The sequence below is a fragment of the Cynoglossus semilaevis genome, chromosome 14 (genome assembly GCF_000523025.1).
Source record: "Cynoglossus semilaevis isolate Cse_v1.0 chromosome 14, Cse_v1.0, whole genome shotgun sequence".
Lineage (NCBI taxonomy): Eukaryota > Metazoa > Chordata > Actinopteri > Pleuronectiformes > Cynoglossidae > Cynoglossus > Cynoglossus semilaevis.
In genome coordinates, this window is record NC_024320.1 from 23,042,549 (window position 1) to 23,065,742 (window position 23,194).

The 23,194-nt window shown below is 39.1% G+C and overlaps 2 protein-coding genes across 2 annotated transcripts in view; one reads left to right on the plus strand and one right to left on the minus strand.

Annotated features, from left to right (window-relative positions):
• Positions 1–23,194, minus strand: part of astn2 (astrotactin 2) — a 220,838-nt gene that overhangs the window by 41,522 nt on the left and 156,122 nt on the right. The window contains exons 14-16 of the mRNA XM_025061990.1: positions 8,516–8,640; positions 7,687–7,791; positions 7,418–7,597 (exon numbers count right to left, since the gene is read on the minus strand). Of these exons, the coding sequence (XP_024917758.1) occupies positions 7,418–7,597; positions 7,687–7,791; positions 8,516–8,640 (410 nt within the window). The remainder of the gene's footprint in view (positions 1–7,417; positions 7,598–7,686; positions 7,792–8,515; positions 8,641–23,194) is intronic.
• On the plus strand, positions 369–6,795 carry trim32 (tripartite motif containing 32). Its single transcript, XM_008325928.3, has 2 exons — positions 369–500; positions 1,661–6,795. Exon 2 carries the CDS (start codon positions 1,668–1,670, stop codon positions 3,714–3,716), a length of 2,049 nt encoding a protein of 682 aa, XP_008324150.1. The 5' UTR covers positions 369–500; positions 1,661–1,667; the 3' UTR covers positions 3,717–6,795.

Sequence of the window (23,194 nt, forward strand, 5' to 3'; positions counted from 1 at the left end):
TTATATATTTTCTTACTTAGATAGTGTCATAGTCAAAGTATGAATGACTAATTTACAGATTATATGATAGCGTCTTTTTTTTTTACAGTTTTCTTTGTTTGTCTTTGTATCTCAATATTATGGGACTTTATGGCAATCATTTGAGAAGATTTCTAACAATAAGACAGTATGTATTTTAGTATATTTTGTAAACGTTTTTTAGAATCACAGTTGGATCAAACATCGATTTTTTTCTTTTCTTTTTCTATTATTAATAACGTTACGTTGGCGTAAACGGGCTGCCAAATTGTCAGGACATTAAAAGTACTTCCGTGAGTCTATGCGTATGTCAGGACAATAAAAGTACTTCCGTGAGTCTATGCGTATTACGTAACATCCCGGCTGCCTGACGTAGGTGACGTAGCCATCACTGCAGTCTCTCGCACTGGCAGCTGCAGCAGCAAACAGAGCACGTCCAATAAATACATCCTTACTTCAAATCAACCGTCACAGAACAAAAGGTAACTTTTCGTTGAATGAAAAAAAAAAAAAATATATAAATACATTGGTAAGAGGCTGTGTCGGGATAACAAGCTGTCATGGTTTTTTTTAATCGATTCAATATTTAAAGAGAAGTGTTAACGTTTTGTGGGATGAGGCCTCAGATGTTCCAGGGAAGAATTTACAAAAAATGAACACAACCGGTCCTAACGTGCGTTTATTATCCTGTTGTAGTGCGGTGTTAGCGATGTTAGCTTGTGCATCACATTGTCATTAGCACCGCCTTTGATGCTGGTGTCAGTTAACACGCCAACCGAGTTGTATTTAGTAAAAACATGGATGCGTCAAAAAGCCTAATCTCAATTTTAAAGTTTACATTAGTTCAGAATTCTGCTGTCGTTTCTATAAAAACGGGCGATGTTATTAATAACTGTTAGCAATACTTAGCATAACACTGCGACGTTAAGGGGGATTCAAAAATGTCCAAATGTTGTCAACGTCAAAGTCACCTTCCTTGTGTGTTTTTATAACGACTACTGCACTTATTTGTACTTTACATCAGAATACTTAATAAATATATCCACAGCTGCACAAACTAAACTGCAGGCCAGTCTTTGTTTTTTGTGAGTCTATACTTAAGAACACTGTATTCATTTAGAAACTGAAATCGAATGCACTCTATGAACAACATATCCTTCTCCACAATAAAACAAATAAAATGTATTGAGTTACTGTATGGCACATGCACATATAAACATTTCAATCATTATTTCGAGAAATTTCTTTTCATGTAATTTAGCCAGTCAGTTGCAGAATTGTAAGCAAAGTGATTTTGGGTTTGAGTGTGTTATGCTTCTGTTTGAGACTGATACTCTGACCATAAACAACCGTGGGCCATTGACAGTAGGCTAACAGAAGTACAAAATAAATATTAGCTAGTATGGATGCTATGTGTGGCTAACATACTGGTACATTACTCAAATATTTACTGCATAAAATTACATGCATACTACATTTATAATCAATTTGCATTGCTAATGTATTACAGTACAATTACATCAAACTATTATCCCTACCCCAGATGAATAATATAACATTATTGCCTTATTTTGAAGCAATGACAGCAATGATTAATGTAACTAGCAGAAACTCTGAAATGTTTATTTTAATGTTTTCACAGAAGCAAAATGGCATCACCAGGTCCTCAACTGGACCCAGATCTAATGAGAGAGATACTTGAATGTCCTATCTGTCTGGAGACCTACAACCAGGAACTGATGAGACCTAAACTCCTGCAGTGTGGTCATACAGTGTGTCGGCAGTGTCTAGAGAAGCTCTTGGCAAATACAATCAATGGTGTTCGCTGCCCTTTCTGCAGCAAGGTGTCGCGCATGAGCAGCATCTCGCAGCTGGCCGATAATCTGACTGTGCTGAAGATACTTGACTGTACTTTATCGTGCAGTGCCACCGCTGCTGCGCTAATGTGCAAGTCTTGTTGCAACCGTTTACCACGACAGTACTGCCATGAATGTGCCACGGTTCTTTGTGAGTGTTGTAAAGGGGAGGGCCACCAGCATCAAGGCCATACAGTTCAACCAATCAGGGATGCTGCAGATCAGCGTCGTAAAGAACTAGGTGACAGGCTGTCTGCTTTACGTAACATCATGGGTGAAATTCAAAAGAAAAAGACAGCAATTGAAAACATTTCCAAGGCTTTGAGATTAAAGTATCGTTCAGTGCAGCAGGACTACACCACAGTGGAGCAACATCTCCATGAGGAGCTCAGCAGGTCTAGAAGAACGTTTAATGCCTCCATGACAGAAGTTGAGAAACACAATGGACAGGTGTTGGAAGAGCAGACTTATCTTCTCAACATTGCTGAGGTCAAAGTAGTGTCACGATGTGATTATCTTACGATACGAGTGAGGCAGAGTGACATTGCCTTACTTAAGGATGATGGTGGAGAAAGTGATGATGAGGAATTGGACCTAAACAGCAGCCTGCCCACCATGTTTCAACTGCAAGAGCCACAGCTGGTCCAAGCAGATCATTCCACACCTTTACAAATAGGCCAGTTGAACACAAACACTAACACAGTCAATATAGAAGATGAAGGGAGTAGGCTGGAAAACGCACTTGAGGGTTTTGCAGACGGGTATTCTGGAGAAGAAGGTGCCACTGGCGGGACGACAGCTTCAGAGGATCTTTACCGAGATACAGATATGGTTGTAGAGGAGGGAGTGTTTAGTTCACCAGGCAGCTTCAAGTCAAAGTCCATGGATGAAGGCGGAGGATCACCTAGAAGACCTGGAGCAAGTGCAGTGCTGCCAGCCTGCCTGTTTGTGAAGAAGATGGGCTCCAAAGGAACGTTACCTGGTATGTTCAATTTACCTGTCAGCATCTGTGTGACGCTGCAAGGTGAAGTGCTGGTGGCGGATCGTGGAAACTACCGTGTTCAGATTTTTAACCGCAAAGGTTTCCAACGGGAAATCCGCCGCAATGCCAGTAGCATTGACAACTTCGTCCTCAGCTTTCTTGGGGCTGACCTACCGAACCTGGTCCCATTGTCCATCGCTGTAACTCCTCAAGGTCTGATTGGGATCACTGATAACTACGACAACTCTGTTAAAATCTACACCATGGATGGACACTGTGTGGCCTGCCACAAGAACCAACTGATTAAACCGTGGGGCATTGCTGCCATGCCATCAGGTCAGTTTGTAGTGTCAGATGTGGAAGGTGGCAAGCTGTGGTGCCTGGCAGTGGACCGCAATGTTGGCGTGGTGAGTTACAATCGCCTGTGCTCTGCTGTGAGGCCCAAATTTGTGACTTGTGATTCTGCTGGAACAGTTTACTTCACCCAGGGCCTAGCACTGAACTTTGAAAAACGTCACAATGAGCCCCACTTGGAGGGGGGCTTCTCTATTGGTTCAGTAGGTACTGACGGGCAGCTGGGCAAGCAGCTCAGTCATTTTTTCTCCGAATCAGAAGACTTCCGCTGCATCACTGGGATGTGTGTGGATGCCAATGGGGACTTGCTGGTAACGGACAGTGGCAGAAAAGAAATTCTTCAATTTCCCAAAGAGGGTGGATTCAAAATTCTCATCCGGGAAGGGCTGACCTGTCCTGTGGGAGTGGCCACCACCCAGAAAGGACAGCTGCTGGTGCTGGACTGTTGGGACCACTGTGTAAAAGTCTACTCATATATTCAGAGGAGGCACTCTTCCACCTCTTAGAGAAAAACAAACTCCAGCCTGACAGCACCAATGCATGGTCATTTAGAGGTTAAATCACAGGTGTGTGGGGTTAAGGGTGTACTGGTCAGGGAAAGGTTCCAAAATTATTATCTGTCTCTTCAGTTAGGCCGCAGTCCAGTCTATTCTTACTCTGGCACACATTCAAGTTTTAAGTATAAATAAATGTCCCGGTTGGTTTGGTTCAGTTCAAGGCCACTGGATCATAATATAATACCTCCAAACTGAACATCAGAAACTTGAGCTGCTTTTTGTCAGATTTATGTAAATGGATCACAACACTTCATTGTGACTATTGTTACATTAAAATAAAGCAGTTCTTGTAAAAATAATGCAGGTACAAGTTAAAGATGACCCCTTTCTCAGCTGATGTTTTAACACTTAAGTCCGACTTATAAATTTGACTCCACTTTACAACAGCAAACATGTCAGAAAGAGAAGTTGAACATAAACACACGTTCATGTGATGAAACGTACAAAGGCGATCAGCCTGTAAAGCACTTTACTACTGACAAATCACTGTTTCCTTCGGGTTATGTAGCACAAGTAATAATGTAACTGAATGCAGCTGGCAGCTTTAAAGTTACTGGTTACATACATTTTAGAAAACAATGAGGACCTAGTATTCATACACATTCAGGTCTATAGTTTGGGCAATATTACATCAAGAAACTATCAAACACTAATTTCTTAAAGGTTATTTAAGGGTTTATGAGTAAGGGAAAGTTGACCAAAGCTGAGTAGTAGTACATAATTTACTGTATTATTAGAATACATAGAGTTAATATTAAGTAATTATTAAGGCTGTCAAAAATGTAAAATGTATTTTTATTTATCACAGGGAAGCTGTTGATTAATCACAATTGAGATAAATTAACAGAATTTAGACAAAATGTTGCTTCATAGAGAGCTGGTTGATATTAGTCTTTACTTTGCATCATGACAGTGGCTGTTGGAAGGTATCAAGAGTTTCTTTCAAAACTTTGGTGATGCTGTTGATCTCAACAATATTGATCAGGCTGCATTCTCACACTGTCTCAGTCAGCATATTGTCTGTAGACTAACTCACATCCTGGTCTGATTCAAGCATCTAGTTGAAGCCTCCATAAACACACTGGGTTTTGAGATGTTATATTTAAGCTCAAGTTGCATTGGTGAAACAAAAACCTTTATTCAACAACGTGTATGGACTGTGTATAAGATCAATGTTAAGTGGATGCACAGTGCACATTATTCTGCTTATGCCTTAAAATGTGCTAAAATTTTAATCAGCTCAGTAAGTCAATCAAGAGTTAAGGCATTCATTTGACAGCCCTAATAATTATACAACAGGTTGCTGGAGACTAAATGTGAATCTTGACGATGTTAATGTTAGTGTGTTCTCATTTAACTCTGTGTTTACATCCAGTCACATCCTCCCTTGTGTTGTCGATGACCGGGAAGACAAAGTAAACACTACATTTCCCTTGGGTGTCATAGTTATTCATCCCGTCTTCTGGCTGTAGCTATGAGATGGTGTATTCTTCCAACTCGCCACCTAGTTTGAACTAAATAGATTCTCTACAGACTTTGCAGCATTGCTGTCTGGGTATTCCACTGTAACTGTCATTAATAACCGAGTAAGATTCCCATGTGACATCAGGAACCTGCAGTGCCCTAAAATATGCAGGGCACAGCTCCTTGGCTGTGTTTGTCCTATTTCACCTGGGCTGAACTTCATTATACACTTGTCTTCACATTCATTTTGTTGCACTGCCAATGCAAACAGCACCAAAAAACTCCAAAGGCCACAACAGCATTAAACTTCAGGGTAGTGTAGAATTTGACGACTTAAAAATAGTTTACCAACGTACTTTTTTAAAAAATCCATAATTTATTGGATAGTTCTACCATATCACTGTCTCCTAGGGGCTGTGAAAACAAACCAAGCATCACAGCAGAGATGGCTGTAGAACTCTGGGAGTTCGATTTTTGTGTCGCCGTGTCTCCCTCAGGTCACCATTCAGCAGAAGACACTTGCAATCGCAATTCTCTAGTCTGCTGTGATATTGTAAAGACAACAACCATACGGTAGTTAATGCTAGTGCTGCTTAAGCTAGTTTTTATTAGCATCTGCACTAGCTTATCTCTTAAAATTGGTTTATGTCTTCACTGCTAAACAAATGCAAATCTAATAAGTTTAAGGCTACAATACTGGTATTTAAAGTGTTTAATACGGCCTAGATATTTAGACTACATACAGGAATACCAAGTACAGTATACACGTGCTGAGGTATTCCTACACCTCCAATTCAAATATGGCCTTACTAAAGCTGACAGTTTCTAACAGCTGACTTTAGCATATACCTGTTGCCCTGATTAATGATGTTATGATCTGATGTTATGTCCAATATAAAAAGTGAGCTAAGAAAAGTGAACGGTAATTGAAAAATTGTTCAGATGACATGGAAATGGATGTAATTCAGATTTTAGTCTCTTCTTGTCAATTCCTGGTGCTTCTCTTGTTTTACATTAGACCTGTTACATGATAAGACCACAGAGGGTGAGAGACAGCGATGAATGCAAGTCATCTTTGACATTGTACTATTTGACTTGTGTTTTTTTGTTTTTTTCCATTTTGTCCCTAGAATAAGTCATTATTAGAGAATAAAAGACATTATTGCAGTGATGTATAATCACTATACATCATATATAGTGATATATATAGTGATGTATAATAATAATATGATCTATAGAAAAAATCCAAGTGTCCTTGTGTCGGTGTGATCAACATCAGACATTGTTATGACATCACTATGTTTGAGTTTGTAAGAACTGGTAAAATCAATGTCCTTTCCTTAGGTGCAGTCAGTAGAGAGGGTCTGTTTGAAGGGTATAGAAATCTGCTTAATTGAAAAGCCATTTGACATCCATACAAACACATACAGGTGGGTACATGTTCCTTTTTGAGTGTTTTATTTTTTTAAAGGCGGTGAATTGTAAAATGTGTTGAACACATTACAGAAATCACTATATGTTTGAATTGTTAAATCTGAGGTCAATAAAAAGAATTTCAAAACTAGTAAGGTGTGTTTGTGAAATATTTGAGACTATATCCAAATATTCCAAATTATCCAATTTTCCATTCACAATGTGGAGTCTGTACGCAAGCTGTCATTTGCACAAAAGTGTGCAAATGACGGCATGCGAATCTCAAGCTTTAAATACCATCTAAAAGACTAACGCAGTTGCAGAGGCTTCAACTCCAGCTCAGACCAGCATCAGAGCTGAGGACAGTAAGTAAGTCTACAGGTGACCAGCTGATTGAAACAGATTGTGGGGAGACTGTAGACCAGGAGTCACTAAATTGGGGGTTGCGGGCTCCTGGTAGCCCCTGTGGACAACCTAAAGTGGCCACAAGGTATGTTCTAAAAATAAAACTAGTCAACAAGAGGGTCACACATTGTACTGTTACTGTGCGTTTTGAATCAGTTATTGCAATTATATTCAAATGGGTTCAATGACAGTGGTAAAAAGAGTGTCTACTACTGTATTTCCAAGTTTCCAAAAGGTTAGTGACCACTGCTGTAGACTGATTAACACTGTTGAAGATAACAGTTTCACTCAAGTTTTGAAAGCAAAACTGTTAAACATTTTTCCCCTTTTTTGTTTTTTGACATCCCCTCTTGTTTGTTGGCACTCACCTTTCTGGTACTGCAGCCAGAGCTGCTGCTGGGCCTTCTTGCTGGGGAAGTAGATGCTGCAACTCAGCTCAGAACCATACAGAGCCTCTGACATATAGTGGCTGCCATAATTGTGAAGAAACACCAGGAGCTCGTCTCTTGTGCTGTCTGCTGACAGTGTCTTCAGCACTTTGGAAAAATCTACCAGAACAAGAAAATGATCCAAAATGTGTAATTTTGACATAAAAAAACGTAAAAAAAATAAACGGCTGTGTTATGGTGGTGCTGACCTGTGGACAGTGTAATGGAGCTAAGTTTGACTTTATACAGATTGCTGCGGACTCTCCACTGCTGGACCATTGGGTAGCCCACTGCCTCATTAAACTGGGCATCCCCTGAGGAGGACAGGGTGGGGGGGGGTGAACAAAATGGGAATTTAAGACAAAATGAGATATAAAGACGTCAACAAATACAACCATTCAAAACAAATTAGACAGCACAGAGCGGCGGCAAAGTCCTGCTAAAATTCAAAGTAAATGAGAAGATGAATAAAATCCATCATTTCATTTGAGTGGTTTATTGCCGACCAACTGTTATCCATTACTGCTGTAACATCATTTATTATCACAGCCCATATCCCAGCTGCTCCTGGATCGATGGTAGATATATAGTGCAGCTTTAACTCCAATTGGATTGCTGACATTAGAAGTGAGTGCAATCTTGCCTTTCTCTGCAATTCAATTACCAAACTTTCACAACAGTTCAGAACTAAAGCCACAAAAGTGGAATGTAAGGAGAGAAAACTGCTGAAGGAGTCTGTGATTCTGGACTTTTTGGGAGTTTTTTTTTTCATTCACAAGCAGTGAAAAATACAGTTTCTGTATGGATGAGAGGAAGTCAAAAAAAGATAAATTCAAACTTCCATTCTCATTTTCAAAAATAAAAAATAAACTCATGGGTCGATATGGAGCAAAATCTCATTTAGTTAAAAAGGCTTTAAATTTCACATGTCAAAGGAAAGCAACAGAGAAGCATTATGGGTCATCCTGTTGGTAATGAAGGCTATGATGTTGATAGAAATTAATCAAAAATCCACAGACAGATTGTGAACAGACTCACCTGTAAGGAGCTGCAGGTTGGGCTGGGGCTCTGACAAGACCCCTCTACACTGTTCTTCTACCGGCAGAGGGATGACCATAAGACCATCGGCGAGCTGCGGAAAGTCCTTGATGAAATTGTTGTCACTGAAAAAAACCCCAAAAGAATAAAAATGCAGTTTGTGTGAGCAGTTCATCTAAATAATCTCATTATACACATTAAACAAACAATACAGTATATCTACATCTTTTAACTATTCATTCATAAGGTTAGCAGTTAGCATTAGGGCTAAGGTTTTGTTCCTGACAGACTTAGGTTTAGTGACATAAAAACAAATTGACATGTTTGGGTGAGGTGAAATGGCACTGTCTACATTCATTCATCCTCTGTCACCTGATCTCTCAGATGGCTAAGGTAGGAGGTGAGGAGGGGAGGAAGACGGTGTGACAGTGACACCCTGGAGGGTTCATGTGTCCACCCCAGGGCCACATGTAGAGACAACCATTCACACTGACATTTCCACCTGACTGTCTAATTGTCTTATACCACTTCAGCTGGAAAACCCATGCACACACAGGGAGACCATTCTAACCAAACTAGATAATGCTAACTCTGCAGCTTCATTGGTAATCCTCTTGCTGCAAGTCATTTCAAAACTATTTCTTCAGCACCACCTTGTGGACAGAGGACAATAATCAAACCACCACAAGTCAACACGTCCACAGCTTTTGCTCCAAAACCCTAGTTAGCAGTTGTTTCTAATCAGAAAGTTGTTTTCCAATTATACTGTCGCGACTTGAACGCAGCACTTACTGCAGGTCCTTCAAGTCTCATGGGTAAGAGTCGAGATGAAAAAACGACGACTAGGTGCTGACCAAAAATATATTATATATAACATATATTATTAGGCCAATAATTATCCCGCACATATGCTAAACATGCTGCACCTCAAACTGCTCGTTACAAAACTTCCATTTTTTTCAAGCTGTGTGTTAAAGTCCATATTTGTTCAGGTTGAACAAACAAAAATAAGTCGGTCAGTAAACAAGGTGAAAATATTTTCTGTGCCTTCTGCATGAAAAATAAATTTAACCCCATTTACGAGTTTGTGAGAAGTTTGAAATCAGTTAAAACATCAACAATTTATTCACGTTCTACTTCCTCCCCAGCTGCTGGTTCCCTTAATCATTAATAGGCAGGGAGATTGTTCCCATTTTCCGTGTGTTTGATATCACATTTTTCTATCTCAATACTTTTCCACACTTACTGCTTGCACATAATTATTAAGACCATGTTTCATATTAAAGAAAATGATTTGACAGTTTAAACGTTCCTTGCATGGTTGTAATTTATTCCACCAACATTAATTTTTAAAACTGTGCGAGACACTGTTTTTACAGTATCTGTCAACACTGTCACACAGTGGGTGGGTGTGTTTGTGTGTTGCCAGGCAGCCCAGTAGAGAAACCAGCTGTCGTCCAGTATGAGGGAAAAACAAAGAGCTGTAGCGAAAGATAAGCAGACTTCTTTTTCTGTTTATGGATAATGACGGAAAAGAAATCTGTGAGTTATATTGAAGGATCAGCAGGTGGCGTTGACCTGCGTACACTTCAGTGATTAAAGCCAACGGAACACATTCAGTCTGATTTATTTTCCTGGCTTCTACATAAATAGATACGTCCATTTCAAACGTCACTGCCCACATACTCCCCTGCATATGTACCTTGTGTTTGGTATCATTGGTAATCAACAGATTCACACGGCCTTAGCTGGAAATCATTACATTTAAACTTGGAACAAAACTAAAAGTGTGATACTTAATACTTAATATACATAATATTAAGTACTTACTTAGTTACTTATGATAGTAAAGTGCCCATGTTACTTCACTATCGTAAGTACTTACTTACTTAAGTATTTACATAAGTACTTACGATACTTAACTACAGTATCTAAGTACTGTACCTCATTCCCTGCACTACTGAAATGTTTTCTCTCTGTGGTCTTTATTTGCCAGTGAAAAAAGGACCCCAGAACACACACATTTACTCCTTCATGTACTGTACTGTATGTGGTTTGGTCTGTTCATCTGCATCCTCATAAACAGAGGTAAATAATGTGAAAATGAACAGCAGTCTTTTTTTATGCCGACTTCTAGTTTCAGTGTAAAGAGCCATTCTGTTCAGACATAAACCACAGGGGTTTATTCTCTGTCAGATGTTATGAGCTTCTCCACAATATGGTGGGAGTGCGGCACGTGGGGGCCACATATAATCCACTCTTTGGGGACTAAACCTCAGAGCGCAGACCTGGTGCGACTTGAACTCCAGGGACGTTGCTTCATTTTTCTTAATATTATTTTTCTGTTCCCTCTCCTTCTGTCTCTGGCGCTCCGTGCTTTCTCTAACCACGAAGCCCGTTAGATGCAATCACAGCCTCAGTGTTGCAGTGGTGGGGTGGAAGGATTGATTCAAGGGCAAAAGATGAGAGGGGAGAGGTGGAGAAGAGGAGCTATAAAAAGATTACCATGGCTTATGGTCACAGAAAACATATTGATTGCAAAATTAAATCAGCCAGCTTCATGCTGAGGCTCAGAGAACCGATAAAAGAGGCCCTGTCTTGTACCGAGATGATACGTAGCTCTACAAATTCTCAAACCCAGATTTAGACCGTCCTTGACACTTTGCTCACAGCATCCTCTCCGAAATCAAAAGACCAGCGCTGTGATGTACCCAGTAGCTCACTTCAAAACAAAACTGATCCACTTTGGAGGATTATATAAAAGTACCACGGCTTTTGCCTGGGGTGTCTGCAGTGCTTCACAAATGAAATCATTAAATGTCCTTATTCTTCCACTCTCCGCTAAAAATATCTGAGGACAGAGTAGACCGTTGTCTCAGCCACCGCTTCTTTTACAAAGGTCGTGAGAATTAAGTGAATTTAAAGGTGTTCAGAGGAAGATTTGTTCACTGCTCTTAAAAACAAACAAACAAAAAAAAAACATTATAATCCCTGGGTGGATATTTATATGTTTGTGTGGCAGTGGGTGGCCGCGAGACATTGGCTCAGCTGACAGCTCATTAGAAGAAGAGAGATTTATGTGTTGCGCTATAACTTAAACCAAAGTCAGATTAGCCTGTCACTTGTCTCTGGGCTAAAATCTTTTCTGTGTCACGCTAACAGTCACAGTGAGCTTTAACCGTGATGGCTAAAGCTCACTGAGCTTTTCCTCATGGCTAACATTTAGCTGAAAAAGCTTAACTTAAAAATCTGACTTCATTCTGCCTACCTGCTCCGAATCCAGGGGTATGCTAATGAGTGGCGACCCACTTTTATTACTCCCTGGCAGCTAAATGGAATGCAGCCATCGTTATTTATCTCTATTAGTTATACCGGCGCCCTCTCTGGAGCAGCAAGAACATATGTGGATGTGAGAAGACTACTTTATGAATCTGCAATAATATAAATACATCAAAAGTCTTTGTTTAATCATTTCATTCAACTTTATGTAAGTTTATCTGTTGTTTTAAATAAGAGTCATTTCACCACGGTGTTGAAACTAAAAGCAAATATTAATGGGAGAAATGTATTTTAGCTGTTTCCCTTTGTGGCTCCTTTGATTTTATACATGCACAAAATGTTTTCTCATATTTAGACTTAAATACTCTCTAGACATCTGCAAAGATACAAATCCATATCTGAAAACTTTAGTGAACTAAATAAAATGAATCAGAGGAAGGAGGCAGATGAAGAAGGATATATATATATATATTTACATGCCACCTTAAAGGCAGTGTTTCCCAAACTTTTTTTTTCTGGGGACCCATATTTTAAAAGTAAATAGACATTATTCGTAAACTCCAGGGAAACGGAAACATGATGCGAGACGACCGAAAAAAGTGAAAACTGGTCGTGACCCAGTCTTTGGGAAACAATCCTCTTGCGAACCCACCTGAGGGTCGTGACCCAGTCTTTGGGAAACAATGCCTTAAAGAATTTATGGGGGCAGCATGCCCGATGTTTATTTTCTTGCTGTGTACTGTGGTTGTGCTCCTGTCAAGAGGAGAAGAAATTAAAAAAACAAAAACACATCCTAAAACTTTTTTTAAATAAACACAATCTGAATGATCAACTGAAAAAAAAATGTTTAAATCGTGTCCTAAAGCAACATTCTTTTAATCAGATTCATCAAGGCCAGGTTAAGCCCTGTAGATCTATTCCTCAGTCTATGTAGCTACAACACCTCTTATTTTATTAACCAAGAAACTTCCATGTTTACGCCTCCCACTGGACCACATGTGAGTCTAGACCAGTCAGAGCTGTGCCAAACAGCCAGCGTATTTACTCATGTTTCATTCAGTGCCCGCGTGTGTTCATTAAGTGCACTGGACACTAGTCCCCCCCCAGCCCCCCGTCTTGAACCCCCCTCCAGGCCAAACAGACCTCCCACTCTGCCCGTGTCTACGTGTGGCACATTCTTATCATTTAAATGAGAATATCAGGCAAACAAACCACAGCAGCCAGTGTGTTAGTAAATTAACTCTGCTGGGATGAACATAATTAGCCAAGACAAGTTCACACACGTACAGTAAATTAAAACCTCTCATTCTCTCTGAGGTCTCTTCTCTCCGTGCTGCTCAGTATTCATGTCGGCTGCTGCCCACATGGACTTCTCAATACATTATTTTCTATTTCACAGTCAGGCATCAATGTCAGTGCTTCTCCCTGGGTAACAGAGCAACAGTTGTTAGCGTTAGCATGCTCTTTGCTAGAGTTCACTCTCTGACTATCGTACATAGAAAAATAAAAGTCAGAATTCTAGATATGATGCACTGCGCCACCTTATCTGTGTTGTAACAACTTTGTAATGTCATAAACTCAGACATTAGCTCCATCTTGAAAAATGAATTGTGACATTAGCTTAGCCTTTTTTTTGGGATGTCTTAAATGTCCTACTTTCAGTGTGCTCCACCACTGGGGAAGAAAGATCCAAGCTCCTCAGGCTGAGGCAGAAACATGTGACCAGTCAAATAGTCTTCGTTAGGAGAGTGAAGAGTGAAGAAGAATCAGACATTTTACGGTTACTGTGCAGGTACAGACACATCACTAGGAAACAGCAGGGACTTCGATTACTGCCTCGGGAGAGAGGGACATTTTTTTTGTGTGTTTGCTCAACAAACCACAGGAGATTTGGTGGGATTCAAACCAGTGACGACAAGCCAAATTCTTATTACCATTTGTTTGACGTCAATCGGACTCAAAATTACATTTTAATTTTACTTTTAGCAGTTGACATTTATGTAAACAACTTCAGGAAGACTGTGTTTTGTGATTGTGGGTTGGACTAAATTTAGATCAAAGTCTAACACAAAATTGATTGATAATCTATACCATCTACCATAAATAATGATAATAATAACAAGGTGGGGGTCATTTTTGACCCTGGAGGACAAAAGAGGTATTGACATCCAGGAAGAAACTATGATGGGGAAACAAAATTAAAAAATGCAATAAATAAATGAGTAAATAATATAACAATATTTTATATGTGGATAGTCTCTGCAATATTTGAATAATTATTATTAAATATTAAAATAATTGAATATGTTTTTCTTAAAAGATAGTTGACAAACTAAGAAAAAGAAGTTATACTGAACAGATGAGTGGTGCTTTGGCCCAGAGGCAATGTCTCTGTCATTGGTGTGGAACCTCCTGGACAAGTTTGAATCCCGGTTAGGGTGGTTGGTACCTTCCAGTGGACTCACCACCCACAGGAAGGTTTGGGGGCTTGGTACGGTGCAATGTGATTTGGGTGGCGACTGCTGCTCCCGCGACCCGGTAACGGATAAGCGGATGAAAATGTATCTGAACAGATGAGATTAAAGGTGATTTTGTTGCATATTAAGCGCAGCTAATCCGGTAATTTAAAAAAAGAAAAGTTTTTTTAAATAAGACTGAAGATGTATCCAGATTTCTCATTTCTAATGTTGAAAATTAACTTTAATTCTGTTAAATAACATAAGACAACACACCCAGCCACAGACAATATGAACAAATTAGAATAAAGCTGTTGAGAAACAGCAACTAGAATAAGAATGCTTTAATTTTCTGTAAATATAATTATGTTAACGAGAAAACGGAGGAAAAAAGCGCAGTAACAATTTTATCCAGTAGAGGCTGCTCTTTCACTGTGCCACTGAAAACGTCTCTGTACTCTCCTGATCATCAGTCTGCATGTATTTACGTTAAAACATGTTCGGGGAGACTTGAAGAAAGGCTTGATATAATATTAATAATAATAATAAACCCTCAACAGTTTAAATAAAGTATAAGACGTGATTAATTAATCACAGCTTGAAAGGTGATAAAAGCAAATGGGAAAAAGTGAAACTATTAAGAAAAAACACATAATTAGCAGTTACCACTTTTTTGTTTGTCTTTTACGTCTTAACTATATATATATATATATATTTTCCCCATCGGGGACATATGGGTTTTCTAATTAAACAACAGTGACATTGACATGTGACTGTAGTGAGAACGTGTGTTTGTTTGACAAATAAGCAACACGCCAGGAGCCAAGCCCGACACAGAGTGGGAGTTCAGAGGTGAGATTGGACGCAGAGATGAGTTTCAGGACATGTCAGATGGGAAGTGATTGCAGCTCTGACTGAGGTGAGAAGATTGCCTGTCCACTGGAGTCTGGACGGGACAGAGTTATGACCAGTTCACCACATGGAGAGAGAGAGAGAGAGGGAGAGGGGATGGGAGGATGTAGGGGGAGGCAGTGAATCAGAAGCTGAAGTCGAGGCTTTATGGTTGAATCATGGTCTGAACAGAAGCAGGTGTCATGCCCTCGGTGGACTGGTAGGCTCAAAAAATGTGTTTAGAATGTAGAGGAGTGGCCGCTGGGTGCCAGTGCGCTGCTGATAAAAGGGGTTATGTCAGAAAATCTGAAAACAAGCAGAGCTACAGCGGAGTGTGGAAGCTGAAATTGTGTCAAAGTGGTTGCAAGAAGGGCCAGGAGGGAGGAGGAAAGCTTTCGCCTGAAACACAAAAGAATAAAAAGTCTTTCTGACTCAAAAAAATAGAAAGATTTTCCTGAATGCTGTCAATCTTTTACATTAAAAAAGGACTGCACTCAGCCAGAACTCTTTTCTGCTTTAATATATGACAGGAAGAAAAAAAAAAAAAGACAAATACAACAAAAAATACCAAACAACTCTGATGAGGTCTGCAGGTTATGCTGCCAAAAAGCTGTCAAAAAAAAACAAAAAAAAAACCCCAAAACACTAAATACAACAGAAAATCATCAAGTAAAAAAAGGTCAACTGTAAATCAGATATGTAGTCGGACGAGTTTGTTAGAACACGGTTCAAAAACCGTTCAAGATCCATGTTTACAACGAATCCAAATGTAAGAGCGAAAGTCAGAGTTCTAAGACAGATTTTATATTTTCAGATTACAATAACTAAATGATGATAATTCTCCAACATATTTGGAAAATTTAAAATTTCAGTCTTTGTCAGATGTTCTGCTGTTACGTTTTATTGGATAAAAAAAATAAACAACTCTAAAATCAGAACGAACATCAGATTTTTAACCACAGGAGAAAGTTAACCTCTTCACCTTTCCTTCTAGTTCCATTACATTATTTGTTTCAAGTTGAAGAACATGACAAAGGTCGTGACCTGGTGCAGAAGACAACCCTTTATTCTTCTACATAGAATTGAAAAACAGATCTGACTTAATGGAGGACATTTAGAGAAATGTTCTTCTTCATGTTTTTGTTAAAAAAAAGTTTAGTTTAAACAAAATAAAATGAAAACAAAATTCTAAAACCAAATAAAAAGATTAAAAAAATGATTTGACTGATTTGGTGTAAATTTGGTCAAGGCAACAATTAAATTATGTGTTATTATTAAGTTTAGATGAATATTTTTCAACATCTCCAAAATAAACTGGTCCATCTTAATATTTATAAAACATTAGTGGAATTTTCTAATAAAAAGACAATATTAATAGTCTTCATAGCTGAATGGAAATAAAGGCCACAAAAGAAAAATATTAAAATCTAAAATTAAAATTAAAAAGTTAAGATCACCAAATAATTAAAAAAAGAGAAAAAAAAATCACTCACAAAACAATTATTTTAATCTCTTTAAAAAATTAGGAATAATAATTGTAGGTTTTTATTATTTATTTATTTATTTATTTAAAATATTTTATATATATTTTAAATATACAGGGCCGTAGACCAGACTTTGGACACATCTTTCCTAGTAACAGTGATATATAAGTATATATACGTAATGGTATATAATAATGATAATGATATATATATCATTAAGACAACATCAGGCTCTAGTACATTTACAAATACACAGAGCAAAAGGCATCATTTCATTTCCATGTAATTTGGCAACAATTTCACCCTTTACTGTCTTTATGGCAATAACGTCACGCTAAACGCTACTTCCTGGATTTAAGCGCTGATTTACCAGAAGTGTCCTTTCACATCATCACTCATTATCCGTCCTATTCACCTCCTGTCACTTTTCCATCACAGCTGTGAAAATGACACCACATTTACCCTTGAGCGCCAACCACCAATTTGTTGTACTGCACCGATTTACGAGGCCCGGGTCATGTGATCAATCTGGTTGCGTGTAATATGTCTAATAGCTGTAAAATGTGAAATTTAAATGGATGCCTAATGCTGGTGGGAGCTGTCAGAGGAGTCATAACAAAGACAAAGCACCGAGTGTCCCACAGGGCAAACGTTTCCCCGATGGAGAATTAAAGAGTTATTAAAGAGCAGAATCCACAAACAGGCTAATGTGAAGTGTCATTAAACAATCAGGGATGTTTATCCTTAGACTCGTATCACACTGACTTACTACAGCTGTGTTCAAGAAGCCGTAGGTCAGTGGAGGAAGGATTCTGAAGAGAGGAGGAGACTGAGTGATCTGGAGACTGGGTTTGGACTTGAAGGGTTTTGGGAAGACGCACATTTGGGTCTTGTTGACTTTGGGTCAATGTCATATCGCCATATCAGGTTACACCTGAGAGCCACAATGAAGGGCAAAAAGTTTCCGAACAAACAACAGAAACGAAGTGAATGCAGCACAATCCAATGGATGGTGTACAAAGATGTTTCAACTCGCACGTCAGAATGACGGAACAAGAGTGCTACAGATGTAATCACCAAAGCCAGACCTTGAGGACCTTGTAAACCGAGGACCACCTGTACTTTATTCAAATATTCATACTTGTACTTAAAAACATTTGCCAATGCATTTCATTTGATACTCATTAAAGTTTCTCCGTCATAATCAGCCGTGCATTGGTCAGCTAGTGTTATGTGTTGTAATCCTTGAGGTCAGTGTCTCGCTGACCTCTGCATTAGTTACTAAAATCCCTAAGAACAAATTGTACCATAAACATAAGACGTTTTTCAGAAACTGGGACTAAATATAACATTAACAGTGTCGGTATACTGCGGGTATTACTATAGCAGTAATGCTCAAATGGTGGGGCAGGGGGGCGGGGTGTGGTGCCAGGGGGGATGCAAGGGGCTTCCAATGTATTATGGCACGCGTACCACTGGTGTAATGCTTGAATGATAATAAGCCTCCAGTCACTAGGTGGCAGCAAATTCAGAACCTCTGTACTATAGTAACGTTGCTCTGAAATGCAGTAAATGGTCATTTGGTCAAACAGCTTTAAAACTGATCAAACTCATTAGGTTTTAATAACGCCCCCTGTCTGCCTGTTCTTACTGCGCCCTGACATGGACCAGTGGTGAACAACTAAAACTTTTACACTCTTCATCATCTTGTAAAGCACAGCAGCTTGTGCCAGACCTTGACAGAAGACAAAAAGAACAACAGAACACTGTGATTATTTTCTGTCCTAATGATCAGGAGGCAGAACAGTTTGTCTGTCATCTATATACAGAGGAAAAACAAGGGGCAACTGTGACTCAGAAGTCGGGGTGAAAAACTGTGCCATCATCAGAAGGTCACAGACGCTTATGTCAACGATGTACAAAAGGACAATAAGAGCGTTTCCTTTCACTTTCTAAACAACGCCGCTTTATTTACCAGCATAAAAATAATGATAGCTGTAGTCCAATTAAACTCCCGCCCAGGAGGTCTTTGAACAATCCCAAATAAAGGATGAGAATAAACGGAGCTCTGAAAGTCAGACGCCAGACCTTGATGCACATATTTATCTGCATAATGAAGTCTGATAAACGAGACGCTGGGGCATTTAAAGTCTCATCATATTCTTCCAGGCTTTGTATTTTATCTACAGTAATGGACTCAAGCAGCCCGCCGCTCTTTGTGTGCCTCTCCTCACATGACTGGCATGATAATTACACACCACCATGTTATCTGGAGCCCTGTCTGTCAACACGCTCCAACCAAAGAACTGTAGAGGAACTGTTTTCTTCGGCCTGTTTTAAAAAAAGTTCAAGTGGTAATTACCTGCCCATCGTATTGACTTGTAAGGCAGCGCCCCCTTCTGTGGATAGGGTTATCTCTGAGTTCTCCGCATCAACGCATCTAGAGCTATTGCCTTAATCTCAACAGAGCATTATCGGTATCGGCATCAGAAATTACTTTACTGATCCCCTGATGGAAGTTGTTAACATTACACCCCTGGATGAAAGTGGAAAAATGAATGAGGTAAAAAGGGAAATAAAATTTAAAAAAATTTAAGAATAAATTAAAAAATTGAAATAAAGTATGAATATCACAATAAAGTGAAACTAAATAATTAGTCTTCCTATCAAACTGCTATTGTTGTTAAACAAAGGTCATACAAAGCAATAACCCACAACCCCACTGTGAGTAAATAAGAAAACATTTTTTTTATTAATTTGCCTGGCTGTGACCTCATTATAGTAACCTCGAGCAAGGTCCTGCGAGGTCCCGCCCCTCACTTTGGGAACCACTGCTGTAAGGTAATATAGTGACAGCACACACCTACATGATAAAAAACAGATGATAGTTTGGCTGTGATGCTAATGAATTCAAATATAATTTGCTATTTTAAAGAAAAAAATTGAAAAAACAGAGTAGGGTGATCATGTCAGGTCGAGGTAACGGGGTATCAGGGAACACAGCTACAGGGCACAAGAAATTACAAGTCCAGTTTACTGCTGCTGTACTTCATTAATCAATACAAAAAAATAAAAAATCACCCAGCTGCTAACTCAGGGTTTAGACCGTTAACAATGGCTGCATGCTGTTTGTTTCTACCCAGGAACAGGAAGTGGACTGAAGCCTAGATATTAGTGAAGCTGCATATTCTTCTGTGAAGAAACGCAAGACCAGAAATGCTATTGGGGTTCTTTGATAAAAAATTATGAAGTTTTTTTTTAAAAAAAATCCTTATTAATCAAATAAGGCCAGAAAATTGTAAATACTCCATCCTCCTTGTTGTTGTTACCCTCCTTCCTACTCTCTCCTCCCCCTCTCTCTGTCTAACTGCTGAATTACACTAAGTGACAATGACTGAAAACCCTGTCAACAATGGCAATCTCTAATATCTGTAATGTATCCTGGCACACGTCCAACGGTCAGTGCATGGTCAAACTTTGCTGTCACAACAGTTTCATATTCACACGTGCCCTTCTCCTCTTCCTCTTCCTCCTCCTCCTCTTCCCACAGGACTGTGTGACAGAGAAAAATGTAAAAAAAAAATAAAAAAAAATTCTTCTGAAACACTATCATCCTCACTACGATGGGAACTGCCACTGAACAACGCTGCCGAATGTTCGCTCTGAAACCTCAGGTGCTTTCTACCTAAAAATGACATGAAAAGTAGAATATATATTTTCTAATCCACTTTCATATAATCTCTATTTCATAATATTATTATAATATTATGAAATAACAAAAATAACAATAGAAAATGGTTAAATTATATTCATAATTTAAAATTTTTAAGCAAGTTTTCTAGGAATGACTGCTCCCTGTGTATGAGTAATTGTTTTTTTTTTCTTGTTATTTTTAAAGAATGATGAAATGGTGCCTTTGCAGTTAAGACTGTAAAATATTAGTAATTTTTTTTTTGTATTGTTGTAATTGTTCGTTTTCCTAAAGGGTCACAGCATCACCCCCCACCTTCAGATGGCACCATAGTCAGCGACTTGCATCACCAGAAATGCCAAAAAAACGTCTCTGCCTTCTGGGATATTCCTCTAACAGCAGGTTATCTGGAAACAGGTTTCAAGGTCGGGTATAAAAGGAGCATCAACCGAGGGCTCGGTACTCAGTACTTATGAGGAAGAACGCTCTTTATTTTTGTGTAAATTAAAAATGAGTGTTTCTCAGCCTAAGATATTAATCTCCAGCTCCACTGTCAGGATATTCACACTGGTGCCTGGTGCCGACTTCACAGGTTCCTGTAACTGACAGAACTGAACCAAACCTGACACTGCTGTCAGTACTGACAATGTTACTTTATCATTGATTAAGTCTCACTCCGTGCGATTCTTTTTTGGTTCTAAGAGCACTGATGAAATTGTTACTTCAACCGTACCGTCTGCTGAAATGAATCCGTTAATCCCATTAATTCATTAGTGAAAATAAATCTGATTGAATTTTTTAATGTTTTTTTAACGCAAGGGCAGAACGGCACGCTCTCTATATCCCATAATCCCACTGTTAATCCACTCATTGTTGCCTTTCTTTTGTCAAAGTTGTCATGTTGTCCCTTCTGAGATCAAAGAAAGATACAGGGAGTGGTGAAGAGTAAATATGGATGACTACTTACGATGATTACTGGATTTGTCAACAGATCACTGACGTTTTCACTGTAACGACTAAGATCCGACAACTCTATAAAGCGGAACATTGAGTTTCACATGATTTCATAACATTTTTCTATAATAATAGTTCCATCATTTTTATTAGTCACATGTAAAAACAGGTGCGACACACAGACATCTACTTCCTGTTCCAACAGAATACAGAAAAACATTGATTTGTCCTAATGAATCTTAATCTTAAAAGTTTAATCGATTGACAGCCCCAGTTCTACCAACACTTCTTGGATAACAGTCTAGTGTAGTCTTGCCTGTCGTCTCTCCCCTTCACCCTCTCTTCTCTCCCCTCTGCTGTCTCCCCCTCTTTCCTTTTCACTCTCTGCTGAGGCAGACAGTTGAACACTGACTCTGCCTGGATCTGTTGGAGATGAATTTTTCTCGCCACCATTGCCAAAAAGCTCACTCAGTGTGCGATCTGACTCGGTGTTTCAAAAAATATTTGTAAAACTTGTTCTGCTCTACTTTATATGGTTGATAAAACCCAGTAAAACACCGACCTGATATATTCTCCTTCAGTTATCATTAATATGTTTTTTTCCAAGATCTTATTTTCATTTCAAAACTGAAAAGTCAATTGAAGCAAAATGTGTTTTGTGAATTTTAGGCTTAACAAATAACACTGACTTTGACAGAATGTTTGACTGGCCTTCCTGCAGGCCAGAACTGTCTGCTGCTGCTGCTGCTGAAAATATTTATACATCATTCAGTCAGCCGTCTTCTCTCATGACTTCCTTCACCTTTTGACCCTTTAGCACTTTTAGACTTGTGGGCCACAATTGTCCTAAAATTGAACACGGGGGCCGGGTCATGCTAAGATGCTTTTATCAATTTCTCTGCCAACTATTGGGGAAACGTCGGTATTGCAGGGAAAAGGCAGAAGTATAATGATAATATAAATAAAGAATATAATTTGGAAAAGTTTGCTTCAGCACTACTTTTATGTTAATGTGTGCCCGGGGGGTATGTTCTAAAAATAAAAATAGACAACAAGAGGGTCAAAAATTAAAAGAAAAAAAACTCAATACATCAGCAAGTATTGCAGTACAATATATCTCATCGTTTGAATAATAAAGCACCCTTTAATGCCACACCCATATAAATAGTAAATATAGTTACCGGTATATATTTCCATACATTTGACAGAAAAAGTAGGAAAGGTCAACATTAATGGACACAACTGTTATTTTTACTACTGCATATTATTTTGTTATATTTTGTTATTATAAAAGTGCAGATGTGACTCTTTGCACTACTCCTGTGTGTGTGTGTGTGTGTGTGGACACACACGGTCTGACACACGGTCCAGAATCCTTAAGAAGCTTTGGCTGCTGTTATCTGCTGTTTTCCTGTTTTCCATTTCCCTCACACTTCTGCCCTCTAGTGTCACGCTCCCTAACTTTTGCCCAGGTTTGCTTTTTTGATTTAGCCTTTTCTCTTTTCATTTATTTCCCTATTCATTTTCCTTTCCCGAGCCTTATCACCTGCTCCGTTCCCCCTGCCCTCTCTCTGTGTCCAGTGAAACAGCAGGTAGTCAGCATTAAGCCTCTCTGACATTAGCTGATATTAAGCTCAGGTCTACCAGGCCGCGTGAGTTATGGAGCAGAAAGCCACTGCATCGGGGGAATAATCGCACTCCTGGTTCCATGTGCAGTCACACAGGCAGCGCCTACAAATAAAGTGGAAAAACACAAATCCACACAGCTGTTTCAGCACAGCTGCAGAGCTGCTGGGATATTCTAAACATGCCTCTCACTGTATGTGCTCCAAATCTGAATTATTCAAGCTTAAAACATCGTACACATAAGCTAAACTCTGCCAACTCATCAGTACATGAGGTACACCCCCCCACAGGAAGTCAG

What these genes read in the sequence shown, in the direction of transcription:
- trim32 (XM_008325928.3), top strand. Translation starts at nt 1,668, where the DNA reads ATGGCATCACCAGGTCCTCAACTGGACCCAGATCTAATGAGAGAGATA.